This window comes from Carlito syrichta, unplaced genomic scaffold (genome assembly GCF_000164805.1).
Source record: "Carlito syrichta isolate Samal-C Ts95f unplaced genomic scaffold, Tarsius_syrichta-2.0.1 Scaffold314028, whole genome shotgun sequence".
Classification (NCBI taxonomy): Eukaryota; Metazoa; Chordata; class Mammalia; order Primates; family Tarsiidae; genus Carlito; species Carlito syrichta.
Genome location: NW_007258124.1, coordinates 784,250 through 806,956, shown reverse-complemented (window position 1 = coordinate 806,956; position 22,707 = coordinate 784,250). Strand labels below are relative to the sequence as shown.

General features: G+C 37.4%; 1 protein-coding gene across 1 annotated transcript in view; it reads right to left on the bottom strand.

Moving 5' to 3' along the window:
- Positions 1–22,707, bottom strand: part of MED13 (mediator complex subunit 13) — a 119,829-nt gene that overhangs the window by 4,035 nt on the left and 93,087 nt on the right. Inside the window, exons 17-28 of the mRNA XM_021718947.1 lie at positions 20,855–21,078; positions 18,737–18,926; positions 16,987–17,449; positions 15,232–15,451; positions 14,097–14,288; positions 13,352–13,575; positions 10,681–10,823; positions 9,737–9,895; positions 9,437–9,622; positions 6,664–6,812; positions 5,416–5,589; positions 293–393 (exon numbers count right to left, since the gene is read on the bottom strand). Coding sequence (XP_021574622.1) covers positions 293–393; positions 5,416–5,589; positions 6,664–6,812; positions 9,437–9,622; positions 9,737–9,895; positions 10,681–10,823; positions 13,352–13,575; positions 14,097–14,288; positions 15,232–15,451; positions 16,987–17,449; positions 18,737–18,926; positions 20,855–21,078 — 2,425 coding nt within the window. The remainder of the gene's footprint in view (positions 1–292; positions 394–5,415; positions 5,590–6,663; positions 6,813–9,436; positions 9,623–9,736; positions 9,896–10,680; positions 10,824–13,351; positions 13,576–14,096; positions 14,289–15,231; positions 15,452–16,986; positions 17,450–18,736; positions 18,927–20,854; positions 21,079–22,707) is intronic.

Genomic DNA, 22,707 nt, shown 5'->3' with positions numbered 1-22,707 from the left:
AGATTTTGGAAACAGCCTCAATTATGGCACCAGAGATTTAAAGTCACCTTCAAAATGAGCAGAAGATAAAGAAGAGAGTCCCTAGGGATAAAGAGAACTAATTTCATATAAATTATTCCCAAAAGTAGGTACTCATGTTAGAAAAGCACTCATTCTGAATGATACAACTTATCTAGACAGCCAAGTATATAAAACTGTAAATTCTTGCCAAAAAATGAGAAAAATATATAAGGATCAACTTTACATTTTTTAAAAAGTGCAGTGGCAAACCTTGAATGTAAAAGAACTGTACCTGAGGACATCTGAAGTCTGATTTGAGTCAAGTGGGTGGGAGTGTTTACTGTGAAGCAGCTCGTCAGATTGCACTGAAGGCACGTGGAGGTGCAAAGAGGCCTAAAAGGGTAAAAGGGAACCAGTCAGCCAAATGGAAAAAATCTGTAACTTAGTTTTACTTTATTCTCCCAGTACATTTTCATTGATAAAATACATTTTAGTTCTGTTATGAATGAAAGCCACTATAAAAATGTAAGTTCTCTTTTAAGTGTCAGATTGGCTAAGAAAAAAAAAGTTCTCTTTGCTTAACTAATATTACAGAAGTAATTTTCAAGTGCAAAACTTACATTTAATCTTCCTACTTCCTTTTCTTAACTTTATTATTTTTGAGACCACATAAAAATCCTTAATAAAAGGATTTGTAATTATTTACTAAGCATAATTTCCCTAGATATGCAAAATAAGTGTTTAAGAAAGCACTAAACTGAAATATTTGAGTACAGTCTGTCCCTAGGTTACACAAAACTTTAGATTATGCATACATACCTAAGTCTAACAATGAAAAAGTAGCAGGAATACACATAAGCAAACAGTTTACCTACAATGCTATAAACCTTAAACCAAGCTATCTGTGGTTAAATTGTGAACACTCTAATAAAGTGCACAGATGCCTTCTTTGCCCACTCAATTTCATAACAGTAGCTTAGTAACAACTGGCACGCCCATTTAGGTATGATGATGAAAAGTGAAAGAAAGGAATGTGCTACCCTAGTTCATATTTCTTTTCTTTTTTTAAAAAATTTTTATTTTAAAGAAGAGGCCGGGCGCAGCGCCACAAGCCTGTAAGCCCAGCACTTTGGGAGGCCGAGGCTAAAGGACTGCCTGAGCCCAGGAGTTCCAGATGAGCCTGGGCAACTTGGTGAGATCTCATCTCTACAATAAACAAACAAACAAACAAATAAATAAATAAGCTGGACATGGCGGTGCATGCCTGTAGTTCCAACTACTTGGATGGCTGAGGCGGAAGGACTGCCTGAGCCCAGCAGGTCGAGGCTGTGGTAGCCATGAGCATGCTACTGCACTCCAGCCTGGGTGACAGTGAGACTCCCAACTCAAAAATAAATAAAAATAAAGATGTAGTATACAATTCAGGGTTACGTATACAAATGGTCATTGCACAGGTAAAATTTAGACCACACTTTGGTCCCCATTTCACCTGGTTTGAGATTTTGAGATAAGGTACCCTTACTGATGAAGTATGTTCCCCTGACTCCTGGCAGTTTCCCACTACTGCCAATTCCTTTCTTGTAGTATTATGATAATTGTTCAAGGTCCGCTTGTGAGCAAGAACATGTGGTACTCGGTTCTTTGTTTCTGTGATAGATCGCTGAGTATTACAGACTCTAAATCTATCCAAGTTGCTGTGAAGTTCTTAATTTTGTCCTTCTCTATGGCTGCGTAATATTCCATCATGTACATGTACCACATTTTTAAAATCCAGTCTTTTTTTTTTTTTGAGTTGGAGTCTCACTCTGTCGCCCAAGCTGGAGTGCACTGGCACGCTCATAGCCATTGCAGCCTCAACCTGCTGGGCCCAAGTGATCCTTCTGCCTCAGCCTTCCAAGTAGCTGGAACTATAGGCATGTGTACCACGCCTGGCTAATTTGTTGATTTATTGACGAGACAAGGTCTTGCCAAGTTACCCAGGCTAGTCTTGAACCTCTGGGCTCAGGCAATCCTCTCACCCCAGCCTCCCAAAGTGCTAGGATTACAGGCTTGAGCCACTGCGCTTGGCCCTCAGTCTACTTTCGATGGGCAGCACCGCCTAGTTCACATATCAATTAAATAAAATGAATTGCTTTGTTTACAAGTTAATGTATATAGTAGTGTTAAAAAGCTATGAAAAGACAATGGTGATGTTCACTACAGAAACACTTGGTAGATATTCTATACAGTGTAAAAAGTACTATTTGATATTTAGGTACTCTTTCTTCTGTAACTGTAATATGTGTATAAACTCTTATGTAGCATATTCAGGAATATAACCAAAGATATGTGTTTAAAGTGTCTGTAAACTCTTGATTTATGGAGTTATAAACATAAGTCTCACACTGCAGATTGCTTCAAATTTTAAAAATGTAATTAGTACCACTACTCTAATTACTATGATAAAAAGATTTCTGGCGGGGCACAGTGGCTCAAGCCTATAATCCTAGCACTTTGGGAGACCTCATCTCTACAATAAATCAAAACATAAGCTGGGCATGGTAGTGCATGCCTGCAGTTCCAGCTACTTGGAAGGCTAAGGCAGAAGGATCGCCTAAGCCCAGGGGGTCAAAGCTGTGGTGGCTGTGAGCATGCCACTGCACTCCAGCCTGGGTGACAGAGTGAGACTCCAACTCAAAAAAAAAAAAAAAAAAAGATTTTTAACCATCTAGGTAACAACCCACTATTTTTGCAAGCAAAGCGAAACATACTAGATATCTTTATTGCCTACTGTATAGAACAAAAATGGGGACGTATGAAAAAAAGTGAACAAAATTATGGTAAGTTATGCCTTACCTGATAATTCATAACCTTGTTACACTATATCTGAGGGTGAATGACCATTTTATGCTATCCTCTCTGCAAATAAATACCGAGTAGAAAAGAATCTGGATAGTCCCCTATACTTTTTGTAAAGTAGTGTTTCCTTAAAAAAAAAAAAAATCCCCTGAAACACTAATAATAAACTATTAATAGGTGTTGCACAATCCTTTTCTTGTGTATTTTTTTATTTTTTTGATTCAGAGTCTCACTCTGTTGCCCAGGCTGGAGTACAGTGGTACGCCCATGGCTACCGCAGCCTCGACCTGCTGGCTGGGCTCAGGCAATCCTGCCGCCTCAGCCTTCTAAGTACCTGAAACTACAGGTGCACACTACCATGCCTCGCTTTTTTTTTTTTTTAAATCATAGAGATGAGGTTTCACCAAGCTGCCCAGGATGCTCTTGAACCCCTGAGCTCAGGCAATCCTCTTGCTTCAGCCTCCCATAGTGCTGGGATTACAGGCTTGAGACACCGTGCCCGGCCTCTTTTCTTGTGTATTAAAGTAAGTTTGGGAAACACTATGTAAACAATCTTATTTACTGATATTTTTTGGAGGCTTTAATATGCACATATATATGATGACTACAAAAGGAGACAGAAGAACTACTATTCTGCAGAAAATTCCTTGGGAATATGCTTTTGTAATGGTATCTATATAGATCACTGGACATCTGTTGGAAGGGGAAGAAGAGTTATATGACAAAAATAATTATTACCTTGGCTGACATTCTTTAAATAAATTATCTCATTCACAGTCAATTCATATCACCAGACTGTTGTATTCTTTATGAATGCTACAGAAGTCCACTGCTTAATCTCAGATGTCAATGACTCACTGGAATGTGGTCCAAGGATATCCAGATTTAATAGCAAAAGATACCAAGAAACCTATTTACCTAGTACCCACGAAAACAAAATTCTAAGAAACTAGAGAATACTATCCAACTTTTACCCTAACAAGTAAAAAATTAGTAAGTTTTACATGAGCATGACTTACGGAATTAAAACAGTTAACTTCTAGTGAGTTTACATAAGAGTGAGTGAGTCAGATCTGAATTTGTTATTTTTGAATAGCAGCAGCAGCAACAGCAAGAAACTCTGTATAGGGCTTTCCTATCTCATTTAATTCTACCATTTTATGATTTATCTAGACTTCAGTTGTAACACTTACTAGTGAATTTGTTTTAATAAATCTATGGATCTGAGAATTTCATTACTGTACTTAAAAGCTACTAAATAGTGTTAACACAGCAATCTACACAAAGCTAGAAAGCTTTTTTAAAAGGACGTAATACATAAAATTAAAAATTAAGTATTATTACAAAGATTATCTTTAAATCCCCAAAATAATGGAGCAAAATGGCTATGCAGTATGATATAATTCAAAGAATTGTTAAAATACCCAGGTTTTACTGCCAATTTATGATTTTGAGAATGTGAGTTTTTCTGTACTTAAATATGCTCACTCAGAAAATGAGATAGTTAGACTAGGTAATATAAAGCTTCTCTCTGCCTTCTATTTGTGCAGTTGAAAATACAGACAGCATCTCAAATCCAAAAAAACCCCAAATCCAAAATATTTCTGGTTGCAAGCATTTGAGATAATACTCAACCTATACTAAAAGCAAAGGTACCCAGGAGTTTGACTTACGAATAATTAAAGTTCAAACTATATAAGTTTTAAAATTAGTTGTTTCATAATTAGACAATTCTCCTTTTTATCTTGTCTAGAGCATCGTATGTGGCAATGCATTTAAGAATGTAGAACTCGCAGCAGACACCAGACCTTCTTGTTTTTGTACTGCCCATTGTACCCTTCACAGCGTTATCTTTCCTTTAATAAATCTACCTTCCTTCCTTCCTTTCTTTATTTTTATTTATTTATTTTTTTTGAGTTGGAGTCTCACTCAGTTGCCCAGACTGGAGTACAGTGGCCGCTCCCGGCCACCGCAGCCTCGACCTGCTGGGCTCCGGCGATCCTTCCGCCTCAGCCTTCCAAGTAGCCGGAATTACAGGCAGGCGCTACCACGCCTGGCTGATTTTTTGATTTATTGTAGAGGTGAGGTTTCGCTGCCCAGGTGGGTCTCGAACCCACGGGCTCAGGCAATCCACTCACCTCAGCCTCCCAAAGGCATGGGATTACAGGCTGAGCCACCGAGTCCGGCTAAATCTACCTTTCTTAATTCATAATTGTCTTGGTGAATACTTTCCCTTCTCATGACTCTGGCCATGCCATACCCAGCCTGTGGCATGGATTAACTACAGATCTCCCTTCCAAGGCATAGTTTCACATAATGATGCCCTGTCCCAACTTCCATTCTGACTCCATAGAAGCTGCCATAGAAAACCTGAGTAGGAAATTAGTATCCCCTGTAAATTAGGAAGAGGTCCTAAAAACTGCAATAAAGTGTGTCAGTTTCACTGAAAACAAAACAAAACAAGAACATAGAACTTATACAAACTACAAGATTTTAAAAAGCCACTTCTATATTTCTCAGGACATAAACCAACGATTAGAATTATTTAGGAACTGGCACAGAAATGGCAATCAATACCTTAAGAAAAAGGGGACACTGATATTGTGCTTGAGGACATGCTGACCAGAACCAGTCAGGTAATGGACCTGCTTTGGCAGTTGATACAAAGTAACCAAGGGCCAATGGTTGCTGAAGAATATTAGTTACTTCATCATGAGATTCTGTTGAAAGTAGTCGATCAGTACCCTGACCCTTAAAAAGACAAAATTAAAAGTATATTAATTAGCTCATTTGGTACAACTAGGCAACAGATATAAATACAGAATGGTTTACGGTAATCAGTATTATTACCTTATAACATCAATTTAACAAAATATACTCCCAAGCTGGAATTATGGATATGCACCACCATGTCCAGCTTTATATATATAAATATAATATATATATTTGGGGGAGGTGGGGAGGTAGGGTAGGGAGAAGAGACAGGGTCTCATTCTGTTGCCCAGGCTGGTCTCAAACTCCTGGGCTCAAGTGATCCTCCCGCCTCACTTTCCCAAGATGATGGGATTACAGGCATGAACTACTATGCTCAGCCCCCTTCTCTACTTTAGAAAAGCAAATTCTAAATATATGCTTACTATAATAAACAAATAACCACTACATGTAATTTTACTCAAATAAAGATGTGCTATTCAGTGAAGCCCAATTAGATTTTACTTCAAACAAAGGGACAAGACACTGCTTCATAACTGCTAAAAATAAAAAGGGGGAGTGTATAATCAGGATTGTATTTGGTCCTATGAAAAAATTATATTTCTATTATTTTCCCTGTCACAACCCCTGATATGTATGAATGCCAGCTCTTAGAGCCATACAATGATTCTCAAAGATGCTGTGATCCTACATATGAATGAAAACTATCGTGAAGTGGTGGGAAAACTACAAAAGAAGGACTACTGCCAAGCAGTCTAGAAAATATGGATTCAAGGAAAGCAAAGCCTTTGAGACTCTCTTAAGAATGTACAATTCAGCTGGGTGCAGTAGCTCACACCTGTAATCCCAGCACTGTGGGAGACTAAGGTGGAAGGACTGCTTAAGTCCGGGAATTCAAAAGCAGACTAGGCAACGAAGGGAGACCTTGTCTCTAAAAAAAGAAAAAGAATGTACAATTCAAAGTATTGCTGTCTGTGAGGTAGAAATGGATGTACTGTTAACCTCACCTCTTGATAATTTTCAAGGAAAAAATTGTGTTCTATATTATACACTGATCTACCTCTAAATTAATGAATGGCATTTAAATAAACTAAACTTCTGCAACAGGGTTACCTTGCCAGCATCACCTCCATGGGGGTAATGAGATCCTGGAGAATGAACAGGAGACCCAGTTGGAGATGCAGGAAGGATATTAATGATATCAGGGTCAAGATCATCTCCTGTGTCTAACAAATCAAAGATACCCATTCCATCTGCTCCATCTAAACAGGAGAAAGAAAAAAAAATTAAATACTCCATTTTCCGTATCCTAGTCATTTACAGGAAAGGGTTAAAACAAATGAATAAATTTTAACCAAAATGGGTTAATATAAGCAACATTTACTGAGTGTCTGTCGTATGCCAAGTATTATTCTAAAAGTCAAACAAATAATTATGCATAAACAAGCATGTGGTAATCTGAACAATGGCCCCCCCAAAGATGTCCATGTCCTAATCCCAGGAATCTATGAATATGTTACCATAAAGGACTTTGCAGATGTGATCAACTAAGGATCCTGAGATGGGGAGATTATTCTGGATTATCCGGGTGGGTCCAATGTAATCACAGGGGTCCTAATAAGAGGGAGGCAGTAGGGTTAGAGTCAGTGAAGGAGAGGTGACGACTCAACACTGCTGGTATTCAAGATGGAGGAAGGGGCCATGAGTCAAGAAATGCAGGTGGCCTCTAGAAGCTGGCAAAGGAAAGGAAACATTTTCCCTTAGCAGCTCCAGAAGGAATCAATCCTGCTGACACCTTAATTTTAGCCAAGTGAGACAGATTTTGGACTTCTGACTTCCAAAACTATAAGTTAAAATAAATGGGTGTTGTTTAAAGCCACTAAATGTGTAGCAATTTGTTGCAGCAGCAATAGAAAACTAATACAAAGCAAACATAATATGTAGGAAATGAAAATATATTTAAAATTGAACTAGAGAAGTTCCCACTCATCCATGGGGGATATGTTCCAACCTCCCAGTAGATGCCTGAAACTGAGGACAGTAGCAAACCCCATATATACTGTTTTTTTCCTATACATACATACCTGATACAATTTAGTTTATAAATTCGACAAAGTAAGAGATTACCAACAATAATAAAAACAGAAAAATTGCTGGTTGTGGTGGCTCAAGCCGGTAATCTCAGCACTTTGGGAGGTATAGGCGAAAGAACTGCCTGAGCTCAGGGTTTTGAGACCAGCCTAAGCAACATGGTAGGACCTCATCTCTACAATAAACCAAAAAATTAGCTGGGCGTGGTGGCACATGCCTGTGGTTCTAGCTACTTAGAAGGCTGAGGCAGAAGGATTGCCTGAGCCCAGAGGGTCAAGGCTGCAGTGGCCATGAGTATGTCACTGCAATCCAGCCTCGGTGACAGCGTGAGATTCTGACTCAAAAAAAGAAAAGAACAATTACAACTATGTACCATAATAAAAGATATGTGAATGTGGGGTCTTTCTCTCTCAAAATATCTCACTGTACTGTACCACGAGTAATTAAAATGAGTAATGAAAAACCACAGGTGGGGAATGACTGTATTCATGATTAATAGCCTATTCTTTACTTATTAAGTAAAATATTCAAGTTATTATATAACACAATAAAAGAATAATAGCCTCACTTGTGACTTTAAAGATGTGACATTTTTCTAAGGCAGCTCAGAGTAACAATGGAGTAGCATTTATTTTCTTGACTACTAAAATGCAATCTATAAGTTCACCTAGAAAAGCTACATACTTACTCTGGCAATTTACAAAATTATTATATTATTTCAGTAAATCAAGAAGTGAAGAGTTACAGTCGGGTGCGATGGCTCACACCTGTAATCCCAGCACTTATAAAATGAGTTTATGTACAGGCACTTCTGATACACAAGCATAAACCTGTACAAACATTTTTAAATTAACTACTACCTTTTAAAATAAGTAAAGATTGGCTGGGTGCGGTGGCTCAAGCCTGTAATCCTAGTACTTTGGGAGGCTGAGGCAAGCGGACTGCCTGAGCCCAGGGGTTCAAGACCAGCCTGGGCAACTTGATGAGACCTTGTCTCTACAATATATCAAAAAAATCAGCCAAGCACAGTAGTGCATGCATAGTTCAGCTACTCAGAAGGCTGAGGTGAAAGGATCGCTGAGCCCATCAGGCTGGGGTGGCCGTGAGCATGCTACTACACTCCAGCCTGAGTGATGGTATGAGACCCCAACTCAAAAAAAAAAAAAGGTAAAGATTTATGGGATAATTTGTAGCACCAGTTCTGATGTTGATAAGGTAGAAGAATGGCTGCATTAGTTTCCTGTTGCTGCTTTAATAAATTACCATAAACTGTTGGCCAAAAACAACATCCACTGATTCTCTTACAGTTCTGGAAGCCAGAAGTCTGAAATCAGTCTCACTGGGTTGAAACCAAGGTGTGGGCAAGGCTACACTCCTTTGGAGGCTCTAGGGAAGAATCTGTTTCCTTGTCTTACCCAGCATCTAGAACTGTATTGCTTGGCTCATGGCCCCTTACTCCACTTTTAAAGTCAACAGCATAGCATCTTCTCCCTCTGATTTGCTTCCCTCTGCTTCTATTCTACCTCATGGCCTTCTCCTCTTCTGTGTACAAACTTCCCTCTGCCTCCCTCTTATTAAGGATACGTTATTGCATTTAGGGCCCACCTGCATAATTCAGGATAACCCTGCCATCTCAAGATTCTTAACTTAATCACATTTGCAAAGTCCTTTTTTTGAAATAGAAAGTAACATTCACAGGTTTCAGGCATAGGACATGAAATGTTTTGGGGGCCATTATTCAGCCTACCAAAATCGTTGTCTATATTTGAAAACATTCAAGGAACAATTCACCTACCATTATTGGGATTGAAAGCTAAATCCAAATTTTCAGTGGTATAAGTAGCTGAAGCTACTTGCACAGAAGCAGAAGTAGGAAACACAAGTATATGAGTACATGATGTATCCTGTGGGGTATTTAGTTGAGACGTCTGCATGTTTAGAGTAGTGCTTCTTCCAAATACAGAACCAGTTGACACAGAATCTGAAAATGAATTATATAAAAGTTAATAATTAATAAAAGAATAAATTTTATGTAATAACTTAAAAACTTAAGCATGTGAATAATTAAATCTGATATAAACTAAAGACAACTAACCTGGCATAATAACAAAAGAGCCTTGGGGTTCCATTGCTACCAAGCAAGCACTGAGAATGCTGGGAGAGTCTGCAGCAGATATACCACACATTCTACACATGTCTTTGAGTCTTTTACTTAGAGACTGCAAGTTTCGACGACTCAGCAAACAGCTCCAATCTGTGGGTTATAAACAGTTAAAAAAAAAAAGTAATAGCATTATTAATAACCTGTAGAGCCAAAGTTAAACATTTTTTAAAAGTACATGGTTTTTAAAGCAGTGTATTCCTCAAACAGGAGTCCTCATTAAGCCAAATGTCTTAATGCTGATAACTCTTTTTTTTTTTTTTTTTGAGCTAGGGTCTCACTCTGTCGCCCAGACTGGAGTGCAATGGCCGCTCCCGGCCACCGCAGCCTCGACCTGCTGGACTCCGGCGATCCTTCCGTCTCAGTCTTTCAAGTAGCTGGAACTACAGGCATGCGCTACCACGCCCGATTAATTTTTGATTTTATTGTAGAGATGAGGTCTCGCCTGCCCAGGTGGGTCTCAAACCCGCGGGCTCAGGCAATTCACTCACTTCAGCCTCCCAAAGGCGCGGGATTACAGGCTGAGCCACCAAGCCCAGCTACTGATAACACTTTTAACATGCTTTATCCCCCTAACTTTAGTGTACACCACATTCAGTTAGTATCTGCTGAATAGAGGGTGAGTTGAACAAACAGAAAGTGGAACAAATGGGAAACACCAAATAAGAACAGCAGTAATAACACTGATACTAAAGTTAAAAAATAGTAAAATCTTTTTAAATTGGAATTAAGTCAGTTGTATGTGGCCTAGACATATGATGGTTGCTTATTTAACAACCTCTGCATTTTATTCAACATATACACCTCAGATGTGGTCTGAACAGTGTGTGAATTAACATAAAATGGAAGTTTAAATACTAATAAAACGACAATTTTACCTTTCAATTCTCCATGACCGATCCTTCCTAGGCGACCAATTACAACTCTCCAGGGTAATGAACTCATTTGTACAAGTCCTAAGCACCACTCCCAAAGTTTCTGTAGACCAAATCTTCTAGCAGAACCTTTTTTCCGACGAGCTCTATTGTATGGAATAGAGACAGTCATAAACATTTCTAAACTTTATATGACATTTCAAGAGAGCTCAAATTTGTGGAAAACTGATTCTAAACTAATGTTCTAAAACTAATGTTAATGTTTCACACTCTTACACAAGTCCTCAGCAAGAATATACATAAAATCATAGGTTTGGCACACAAGTGTATATTTTCTTAATACACATTACAATATATGCTTTAATTTCTTTTAATGCTTGTCCATAACCCATCTCAATTCATGAGACACAATGCTTTACACCAGCAAACTTTTTTCTTTTTAAAAAGCCAGTGCTTTGAGGCTTGTAGGCCATCAAGATTCGATTACAACAATTCAACTCTGCTGCTGCAGCACAAATGCAGCCATAGACAATACCTAAACAAATAAGAGTGGCCAGATTTGGCCAGTGGGCTGCAGTAAGGCTATCTATACTCTCTATCAGCAGTCCCCAACCTTTTTGGCATCAGTGACCGGTTTTGTGGAAGACAGTTTTTCCACGGACAGGAGGGGAAGGAGTAAGGGATGGTTTCAGGATGATTCAAGTGCATAGCATTTACTGTGCACTTTATTTCTATTATTATCACATTGTAACATAAAAAAATAATTATAGAACTCACCATTTAAAAAAAAAGAGGTGCAGATGGACGTCGTAAATAAAATAATGGATGGGTCATGCATGGACTAAAGTAAGTGTTGGATTCTGACATAAGCCTGCCACCAGATGCAGCTGTACAATGGAAGTACATCAATTCACTTGCCACTCACTGATAGGGTTTTGATATAAGTCTGCAAGCAACTGATTTATTATGGTCTCTGGGCAGTCAACCTCACTGCTAATGCTAAATCTGTATTTGCAGCCACTCCCAAGCACTAGCATTACCACCTCAGCTCCACCTCAAATCATCAGGCATTAGATTCTCATAAGGAGAGCACAACCTAGATTGCATGCACAGTTCACAAGAGGATTCACGCTCCTATGAGAATCCAATGCCTACAGGAGGCAGAATTCAGGTGGTCACACAAGCGATGTGGTGCCACTGCAGATACAGATGAAGCTTTGCTTGCTTGCCTGTCGCTCACCTCCTGCTGTGCAGCTCGGTTCCTAATAGGCCACGGACTGGTACTGGTAGTGGCTCGGGGGTTGGGGACCCCTACTCTATACTATAAGTTGAAGAATGCCCAACAAGAAGCCACACTTCTCAGACAAAACGTTGTTATGTTTTCTGCATACATGTCCTTTAACAGGCAAGTACTCTATGGCTGGTAAGCAACAGTAGCTACCATTTATCACTTACTATGTACCGAGCATTGTGCCCAATTTACATGTAATATGTCATTTCATCCTAACAGCCTTATGAGGCAAATAAAATTCTCCTCCAGATTTTATACATAAATAAGCTGTAACTCAGCTGGCTAATGTAATTTCCCCAAGATCACATGACCAGTAAGTGGAAGGGTTGGGATTTGAACCCAGGCCTCCCTGACTCCATAACTGCCCCCTCTTAACCATTATCTCACTTCTACTTTATCAAGAAAGTTAATGGCAAAACCACCTTGATAATGGAAAAGATGGTACTATTATTCTTTCCCTTATTCATCCTTCAGACAATCATATTCTTTCCAAAGCTCAGTTAATAAATATCTCATAAAAAATCAAAATTGTATCAAGGAAACAAAATAGGAAGCACTGCTCTATAAATCTTTATAACCAATAATATAAAATTAATGTTTTTATATTCTACTTTCCCAGAATTACTAAGACCTAATAAATATTAAATACTTCTGCACATAATCAATTTTTGAACTTCCACAGAAACTTTTTATGAAAAAGAAGAAAATAAAGGATAGAATCCAAATCTTAAAACTGAAAAATCACTTCACAGATTTGCTTGTAAGGTTCTCTTAGGCATGGTCATTAGCCTTGAAATAAGTTACCAGAAATGCTTACTAAGTAATAACTCAATATGACGCTCACCTGTTGTGACCTACTAAGTTATATATTTCATAATTGGTCATAATATCTACTGTCAAGGAGAGTTCTAATGGCCATAGTCTTTCAGAAGATACCCTAACGTTTAAACAGTAAAATTTTCAGTCAACAGTTTCAGTACAGGAAGTTAACTTGCTCAGTTAATTAGGGGCTGTACCTTGGATGGTACAAGAGAAAAGTTCAAATGTTCTATAGATGCTTTACTAGATTTTTTTTTTTAATTGCAGAAAGGCTTTGTAGTTCCATGTTTCAAATATTTTCAGCTAATTTCATTGCCTCAAGATTTATGACAGATAAGTTAGAAACTTTAATTTTTGTCTGTGTAACAGAATTCAATCAAATTATTTATAATTATCTTAATCAAACAAATATTCACTACAGAAAAAAGTGAAAAGTACACATAATTTTAATTTATATATTGTTCCAAGTGGTTTTCTATTTATTAAAAATGAAATATGTGTATACGCATATATATGAATTTTTAAAAATGGCATACAATGATACATTTAGGGAAATATAAGTACCTATTTGGAACATCGATGTTAATGATACAAGTTTCTAAAAGTTCTCCATATAGATCTGTGCAAGATGCAAGAATCCACCTTTGATCATGTGATAAACAGTAGCCCACGAAAAGAACATTATATTTTTGTCCAGCTTCTCCAAATGTTTCTCCTAGCTCTGTTTGTTTGTCCTTCACTGGAGCCAGAATAAAAGGAGGTGTATAAAGTCGAATACACTCTGGTCTCTGTAAAATAAAAAATTAAGGTACTATGGTACTATACAATCTTAGTAATATATTTTATTGAAAAAGAGTTATATTTTTAAAAAAGAAATAAAAAAAGAAAAAGAGTTGTATCATCTACTCAATTATAACACAACTGAAAATGAAAGCTGGCCAGGCTCAGTGGCTCAGCCTGTAATCCCAGCACTTTGGGAGGCCTGAGCCCACGCGTTCAAGACCAGCCCAGGCAACTTGGCGAGACCTCGTCTCTACAATAAATAAAAAATTAGCCGGGCGTGGTAGCACACGCCTGTAGTGCTGGCTCCTTGGAAGGGTGAGGTAGAAGGATCGCCAGAGGCCAGTAGGTCAATACTGGGGTGGCCGTGAGTACGCCACTGCACTCTAGCCTGGGTGACAGAGTGAGACTCCAACTCAAGAAAAAAAAAAAAGAAAATGAAAGCTAAACAAAGAATTATACTTAGTTTTGTATAAAATCATAAAATGTATAGTCATTCAATAACTTTGGTCATGAAAATCACACTTACATCAGGACTTCTAAGAGCAGTTTCCATGGCTAAACCTGGACCAAAGCCAGTCAATGTTTTCACATTGGTTGATGTTGGAAGTGGTCTCCGACACTGGGTAAAGGCCGAAAAAGCCAGGGATTTTAAATGCTGGGTATAGATTTGTCTATCTTCGTGCTTCACAGGTTGCAACAGGTACTGACAAGGAACAATCTAAGAAGTATAGGTGAATAGTACAAATGTTAATCTTCCAACAGAGAATAAAAAGAACTATGGGTCTAAAACTCTAAAAACATCTTACTATAACATTTAAATCAAACCTAATTTAAATGGCAATTAAAAGAATTATGTTTTCTTATCTATTATATAGGCTTTTAATAAGTAGTCAATTTTACCAATGGGTCCTGAAATAAAGAACTATCTAACCTTTAAATTTTTCAATACAGCAATTAATATTAACACTGTCATTGACCTGTCCTGCTGTCATCTATAAAATAAAAAATGCAAATTTCTTCAACTTAATATGATTAATTTCCTTATACTTTTACTAGCCACCTGTCTTATTTGGGTACATTCCACATTTTTATATTTAGGCTTATTAACTTAAAAACTGGTTTATAGGTCAGGTGCAATGGCTCATGCCTGTAACCCCAGAACTTTGGGAGGCCAAAGTGGAAAGACTGCTTACACCCAGAAGTTCAAGACCAGCCTAGGCAACACAGCAAGACCTCACCTCTACAAAAACATGAGAAAAAAATAGTCAGGCATGGCAGCCCATGCCTGTAGTCCCAGTTACTTGGGAGGCTGAGGCATAAGGATTGCTTGAGCCCAGGAGATCAAGGCTAAGATGAGCCATGATTGTGTCACGGTACTCCAGCCTAAGACAGAGTGAGACCCTGACTCCAAAAACAAAAATTGGTTTATAAAAATAAAACAGACAAAACATTTCATGTACTTAATATAATCTTTAATTTCACATTGCTACTGTGGTATGATTGTGAAGTTTATTTTCTATAAACTCTCTAAGATTTCTATTGTAATATCACTTAAAGTAAAATCAAATAATAGAAGCTGGCTTCAGATAATCAATTTGAATATAGAAGGGTAGTGTCTGAAACTTCTGACATATTTAACTTATAACATTTATCACTCTTACCTGTACAGAAACAGTACTCTTGATATGGGGAGGAAGAGTCTGGACCATTTCTAGAAAGCATCGAAGTAGCCCCAAAGTCCATACATTAGAAGAGTTAGTGCTCTCATCTTTATTTTCATATGTAAAAGGATCAATTATATAAACAACAATTGCAGGTGGGTAGGTGATTGCATGTGAATCGCCATCTGTGGGGATTCCCACTTTATCCCGATCCATAGTACTAAAATTTGAGGTAGAAATAAGACAAAAAGTTGTGCTGTAATTGCTTGAGGAAACATCTAATCCAGTTAACACCTCTCCCCCTCTTTCAGAGGGAGGTGTCAGAAAGTCTCTCTGAAAATAAAAGACATTTATTTTTCCCCAAAGTGAACCGTAAACATTGTACACACAATTTCACAGTGTATAAAGACCTTTTATTAAGAGGTCTTGCCTTTAAAAAAAAAAAAAGAATTCTTAAAACCATACAGTATCAGAAACAAATGATTGCTTTGAGCTTAAGGGATAAAGCTGAAACAAAATAGGTTTCTCTATCTAAGACCTATCTCAAATAGCTGCCCAAAATGACAAACTTAGCTAGAAGTAGAGCTAGACCAGAATGAAACCAGGTTTCCAGACCTATTCAATGTTCTATTACATTTTTAGACTATATATATTTATTTAACATTTTATAACTTCAATGGTTGCATACAGTAAGTTCTTTGATGTATGATTTAATTTTTATTTTTACATCTCAAGTCTATTTAGATATTCAAAATGGGTGGATCAATCTGGGCAAGTTTGTTTTTAGCTCACATGAGTATAATTTTGGGTACAACTGCATCCTGGGTAGCTGACAGATATAACTAAGCTCTGTGCAACCTAACCTATATATCAAAAGGGAAGCTACTCAGTATCTTCATCACAAAAGGAATGAAAGTAGTCACTGTCATCGTTGTCAACATTTAACTTGGAATCACTATGTAAAGTATATAATGTACATCTCATATTATTCCTGTTTTATAGATAAGGAATTATGGTTAGAAAGTTAAAACTTCCCCAAAGTCACAGCTTTGGGAAAGCTGGTAAACAGAGCTGAGACTCAAACCTGGTAAGACTCTAAAGTCTCTGAACAGGCTGGCTCAATAGTGACTTCTCAATCACTGGAGAGATTTGCACAGGCAAATCTACTTGACAGTAAAGTCACAGAACAGACACAAACATGACATAGCTATTTGGACTATAAAATTTTCAAGATTGTATTTCCCACTGTCACATTCTAGGATTCCATGATAAAGACTTTCTGAAGAGTCTTCATTATAACCTTATACATAAAATATTCAATGTTATAAAAAGTAAAATTTCAAGAATAAGATCAAAAAGCACTTCATGGACAGGCATGGTGGCTCACACCTGTAATCTCAGCATTTTTGGAGGCTGAGGCAAGAGGACTGCTTCAGTCCAGGAATGCAAGACCAGCCTAGGCAACAAAGCAAGACCTCGTCTCTACAAAAAATTTGTTAAAAAGTAGCCGGACATGGTGGTACACACCTGTAGTCCCAGCTACTCAGGAGGCTAAGGCGGGAGGGTAACTTGAGCCCAGCAGTTTGAGGCTATGGTAAGCCATGATTGTGCCACAGCACTCTAGCCTGGGTGACACAGTGAAACTGGAACTCAAAACAAGACAAAACAAAAAGCACTTCACAATGACTGTCTTACTTAGGAGAAAAAGCATCATCGTTTTTATATTTCTGCAAAGATCACTGTTTTTAAAAGTACCTTTCAGACACATCAGGATGTGGCTGAGTGGGAAGCGAAGATGACTCTCCAGAAATGCCAGCTGCCTGTAGAGCTGATGACTGCTGCCCTCCTAGCTGACCATTCTGAACTGTATTTGCTTGTGTAGACATGGATCCTGCAGCATTACTGTTCATACTGCCAAAGGGTGGAAATGAAGGTAGTTTATTTGATGATACTCCACTATTCAAGTTGGAGGAGGATGAAGATGAAGTTGAAGCTGTGCTCAGAGTTGAATTAGCTGTGGCAACTGAAGTAGATATAGTAACACCTGAAGTCATTGTCATAGTGCTGCTTGCTGCAGATGCTAAGGTGGCAGATGGAGTATTAGCATTTCCAGTATTTGTCATCTGAGGTGGAGAAATCAAAGACTGACTTGTAGGGGTAACTAAATTTGGCTGGGAAAGTAGAGAGCTGTCCAATGGCTGGGAAGCAAGATAAGGACCTAAAGAATAAAAACAGGTAGGATATTTAATTCTTTTATTTCACTAATCAGTTCTTTTTAAAATTTTGCTATATGAATAAAAATGATCTAGTTGATGCTTTCTTGGAAATTACCATCCCTAAACTGCTTGCTAACAGTGTAGCATATACTAGTTTTCTATTTTACCCTAAAAAGTGAAGAAACAAATTCAAAATGCAATTGAAAAAGTCAGAATTTTCATTCAAAATTAAAGAAATGATTAATATGAAAGTATAATAAGTTTCTATTTCCTAGACATAAGTAAATGTAAAAAAAAAAACCAGTATCTAGCAAATTTTCATCAAACTATTCAAAGGGCTTCTAAATCACAAGTCAAATACGGACTATATTGGGAACTAATTAAATATAAAATGGTAGAATGTTATCATGGAGCTCAAATTACATCCGATGAGATTCAATGTTTTGGTTCTGCATCTCCTTGGAGTAAGTCTAAAGAAGTCTGTTGGTATTTAGTTCAAGAGTGTTATAAGCAATCAGTTGGGCACAGGTAGGATGAAAGAAAAAAGTGTTATGAGCAAGCTTTTAATAGCTGTCATTTTTGTAGCTACAACAAAGAATTATTTCTTGGTGTTGCAAAGGTTAGCTACAAATTAATTTATTTTATTTTATTTATTTACTTATTTTGAGTCAGAGTCTTGCCCAGGCTGGAATGCAGTGGCATGCTCACAGCCACTGCAGTCTCAACCTACTGGGTTCAGGTGAACCTGCCGCCTCAGCTTTCCAAGTAGCTGGAACCACAGGTGCACACCACCACACCTGGTTAATTTTTTGATTTATTGTAGAGACGAGGTCTTGCCAAGTTGCCCAGGCTAGCCTCAAACCCCTGGACTCAGGCAATCCTCTCAGTTCCACCTCCCAAAGTGCTAGGATTACAAGCATGAGCCACCACGCCTAGCTGTTTTATTTCTTAGCTAGTAACAAATCAAGACATTTAGTGTTAATTAAAACTTAAAACACCTATAGAAGCAACAGAAAATAGTTTATGACCCACAGTTCCTCCTACCTACATCAGGGATCAGCAAATTTGTTCTGCAAAGGGTCAGACAGTAAATAGTTTTGGCTTTGCAGCCAACACAGTCTCTATCACAACTACTCAGCACTGATATTATAGCACAAAAGCAGCCAGATAAAATATGTAAATAAATGAGGATGGCTGTGTTCCAATAAAATGTTATCAATAAAAAAAGCTAGTGGATAAGGCCATGCTTTACTAACAGCGGTCTTATATAATAAATACAAACTAAATACCTAGGTCGTATCTGCAGACTTGTGCATAAAGCTTGAGTTTAGAAAATGCTTCATTGTTACCATCAGCTGCCTGAGAAAACCACTCTGCTACCAACTTTTCCGACAGTTTCTTTGATGCAGTAGATCCAACTTTCATGATCCCGTCTGTTAACAGTCGAGAAATAGGTCTATGTTGACCTAATCGACAGGACTGAAAATATACACAAAAAAAGCAGAATTAGTCAGTGCACATTATTTAAAAACATGTAAGTTATTTACAATAAGCTTGATCATTTGTAATTAACAAAAACAACAAGGGTGAAATAGAGCTATAGGTCTTTTTCATTATTATGTTAGACATTCACTGAATTTCGTCCAAAATTTTAAAATCTCTAATGAAAAAACACCTAGATAATAACAACAGCACTAAAACCATTTGCTCTGAATAATAAAAGCTTGCAGAATTCACGTATTCCATGTAATACATATATCCCAAAGTCAAAGCAAAACAAAACTGGTATATAAATATACTATATATTTGCCAGCTTTCTCTCTAGTTCTGTGGGCCACTAATTTTTGTCATAAAAAACCTAATGTCAAACAAAAAATTAAGAAAATGTAGAAGATTTCTTTAATGTAAGGATTTTTTTTTCCTTTTGTGGGGGCGGAGTTGAAGTCTCACTCTCACGGCTCATCGCAGCCTCAATATCCTGGGCTCAGGCAATCCTTTTGCCTCAGCCTCCTAAGTAGCTGGGACTACAGACATGCACCAACACACCGGGCTAATTTTCTTAATTTTTTTGTGTGGAGACGAGGCCTCTCTAGGTTGCCTAGGCTGGTCTCAAAATACTGGACTCAAGCAATTCTCTCACCTCAGCCTCCCAAAGTGCTAGGATTACAGGCATGAGCCACCGTGCCAGGCTAATCCGAGAATTTCAAAGTCTTTAATAACCTAATATGAACCATTAATCTCTAAAAGGTAATATAATACATGCTTCCCCAAACTTATTTAACTATGGAACTTTTTTTTGAGAGGATTTTACAGGAGTAAAGTTCCAAATAACATCCTTTAACCTTTTTCCTGTTTGCCCTGAAAATACTCACCAATGGTGCTTGTGGCTGCAGCATTTACCCCAAGATAACTCAAGGATTATAGTCCTAACCTTACCCAAAGTTTGCTAAAAATATCTGATTTTTATTATTTCACATCATTCTTTGGAAACAAATGACATCATTCTATTGATAGCATTCTGTTTTTAGTAGTGGTATTTCCATTTACAATATATAGTAATTCTCTTTTTTTTAAGTAATTCTCATTAGGATTAGAGATAAGTTCTGCTTAGAAATAACTCTAAGAACAGTTTTTGTATTTTATTTTCACATTGAAAACCAGTCAGATTTGCTTCAGCCTCAGAGAGCATGTTTATGTAAAATTAAACAATGCGGTAGCAAGCTGCACTTTCTTTCTTTAAATGGGAAATGAATTAAGAAATGTTTATTTACTAAAAATACACTACAGCTACCTCGTAATTATGTGGAAAACTTATAAGGAAGCTAAAGCAGCACAGACTGTAAAAAAATTAAAATTTAAAGGCTGGATTTCCAAGCATTTTTGGGTAAAGGAGGATATAATGAAGTTAAGAGTTTATGTCCTGTAGCACATATATAACTTACAATCACTGTGCCTAGTGAGGGATACATGAGAATTATAAAAGAACAGACAAGAATTTTAGACCTGAAAATAGAGGTATCGAGCATAGCTTTATTTTACATATTAGGAAAGTGAAACCTAGTGTCATTACCTGAGGCCCTAGAGAATGAGGACTAGAATTTTTATAAGTGTAATTCTGTTTTCCTAGCTATTTAAAAATGTTACTCTTTGTTTTAAAAAGGCTACTTTAAATGGGATATATATGCCATGTTTCTCCCTCAATATGGTAATGTCCACTGTGACCCATGGCACATAACAAAAAGACTGGGTCACACTCAGCAAAATATGTAACTGGCTAGTATGAGAACTAAACAGTCTGACATCATCATTACTCTGTCCCAATCAAATAAACTGCCCAGTATATTTTATATACAAACATACAAAGCATAAGGTAGTTTTAAAGTGCCACCTCTTTTAAAAACACCTACCTCATATATTGCAGTAAGATCTCTAAAAAAGCTTTTGGCTCCATTTAACAAGGCTTCATTCTCTGGACATAGTACAACATAGGCTATATCTCTTTGAGATCCATAGGGTTCCAGCATAAGTCTCTCCCAATAAGGAAGAGCAAATGGAGAAAGCACCAGAAAATCATAATCATAACCCAACAAAAACGTGGGGATTGGCAGTGGTTCTGGGGATTCATCAGTTCCTAAATAAGAAAGACGTATTTTAAGAAAACACTTAAAAAGCAAGATGTGACTTCTTTCTATTTAAATGTCAAAAGTTAATGAAGTCATTATTAGTAAAAATACTTAACCCTTTGTAAACAAAGACATCTTGTGGATCACCTACCAGCAACTCACCATACATTTTCCCAAAATAGTGAAAAATGAATCACTTCATATTAAATAGTATAGCATCAAAATCAATTATTTCATTGTAATATTTGGCTTATGATGGAATTTTAGACATTGAGGAACTTACTTTGTGACAAAAAAAATCAAAATTTTATATCTTATATTTTTCTAACAGTCACCAACATGCATTGCAGGTTCATTGATACATGTTGTGCAACAGTAATTTGATGTCTTCTACCTGGTGTTTTTCTATTCAGCAGACAATGTAGTCTTGTTTTCTTCCTCCCACATTAATAATATGAAATTTATTTGTCCAATCTGTTGTTCAAAGATTATGTGAAAGGGCACTCTCTTTCTACATAATGTCAGTTGATTTTTTTATGCATATCTCAGTATATATTCCATCACTTTATTTGCTTTTTTGTGCAATTTGAGTGAAAAACTTCAAGGAAACATACATTTGTGAAAAATTTGTGCCGGCGAAAGTTTGTTCAACAATCTCTTTATGTCCCAAGAGGGAACATTCAAGTACAAAGGGTTAATTAAAGACAAAAATACTTAAAGCCAGTAACTAAGACTTTTCAATAGTTATAAATTTCCTAAACAGGTCTTTGACTATCTTATTTTAAATGTCAAAAAAATGAATTTGAAAGTAAAAAAGTAAAAGCACAACAAGAAAACAGAAGATTGCTGTTTTTAAAAATATTTTAATATATATTTTTAAAGATATGAGGGGTCTCACTGAGTTGCTCAGGCTAGCCTAGAACTCCAGGCCTCAAGCAATCTTCCCACCTCAGCCTCTTAAGTAAGTGGGACTACAGGCATGTGCCATTGCACCTGGCTGGAGGGGATTTCATATTTAATATATTTGAATTGGAGAAAATCTTTCTAATCTTAACATAAAATATATCCATTAAAAAATTTAATCTTGGCCAGGCTGGGTGGCTCAGCCTGTAATCCCAGCACTTTGAGAGGCTGAAGCGAGTGGATTGCCTGAGCCTGCAGGTTCAAGACCAGCCCAGGCAACTTGGTGAGACCTCCTCTCTACAAAAAATTTTTAATAATTAGTCAGACATAGTAGCGCATGCCTGTAGTTACAGCTGCTTGGAAAGTTGAGGCGGAAGAATCGCCAGAGCCCAGCAGGTTGACACTGGGGTGGCTGAGTGTTCTACTGCACTCCAGCCTGGGTGATGAAGTGAGACTCCAACTCAAAAAAAGAAAAATTAATCTTACTATATACATTAAACATTTTGGCATGAAAACACACAACAAATGAAACCAAATAATTAACAACAAATTGGAAAAGCTATTTTCAATATATATGACAAAAGCTTAATTTCCTTATCATATAAATGGAACTAGCCGGGCTCGGTGGCTCAGCCTGTAATCCCGTGCCTTGGGAGGCTGAGGTAAGTGAATGTCCTGAGCCCGCGGGTTCGAGACCCACCTGGGCAACTTGGCGAGACCTCATCTCTACAATA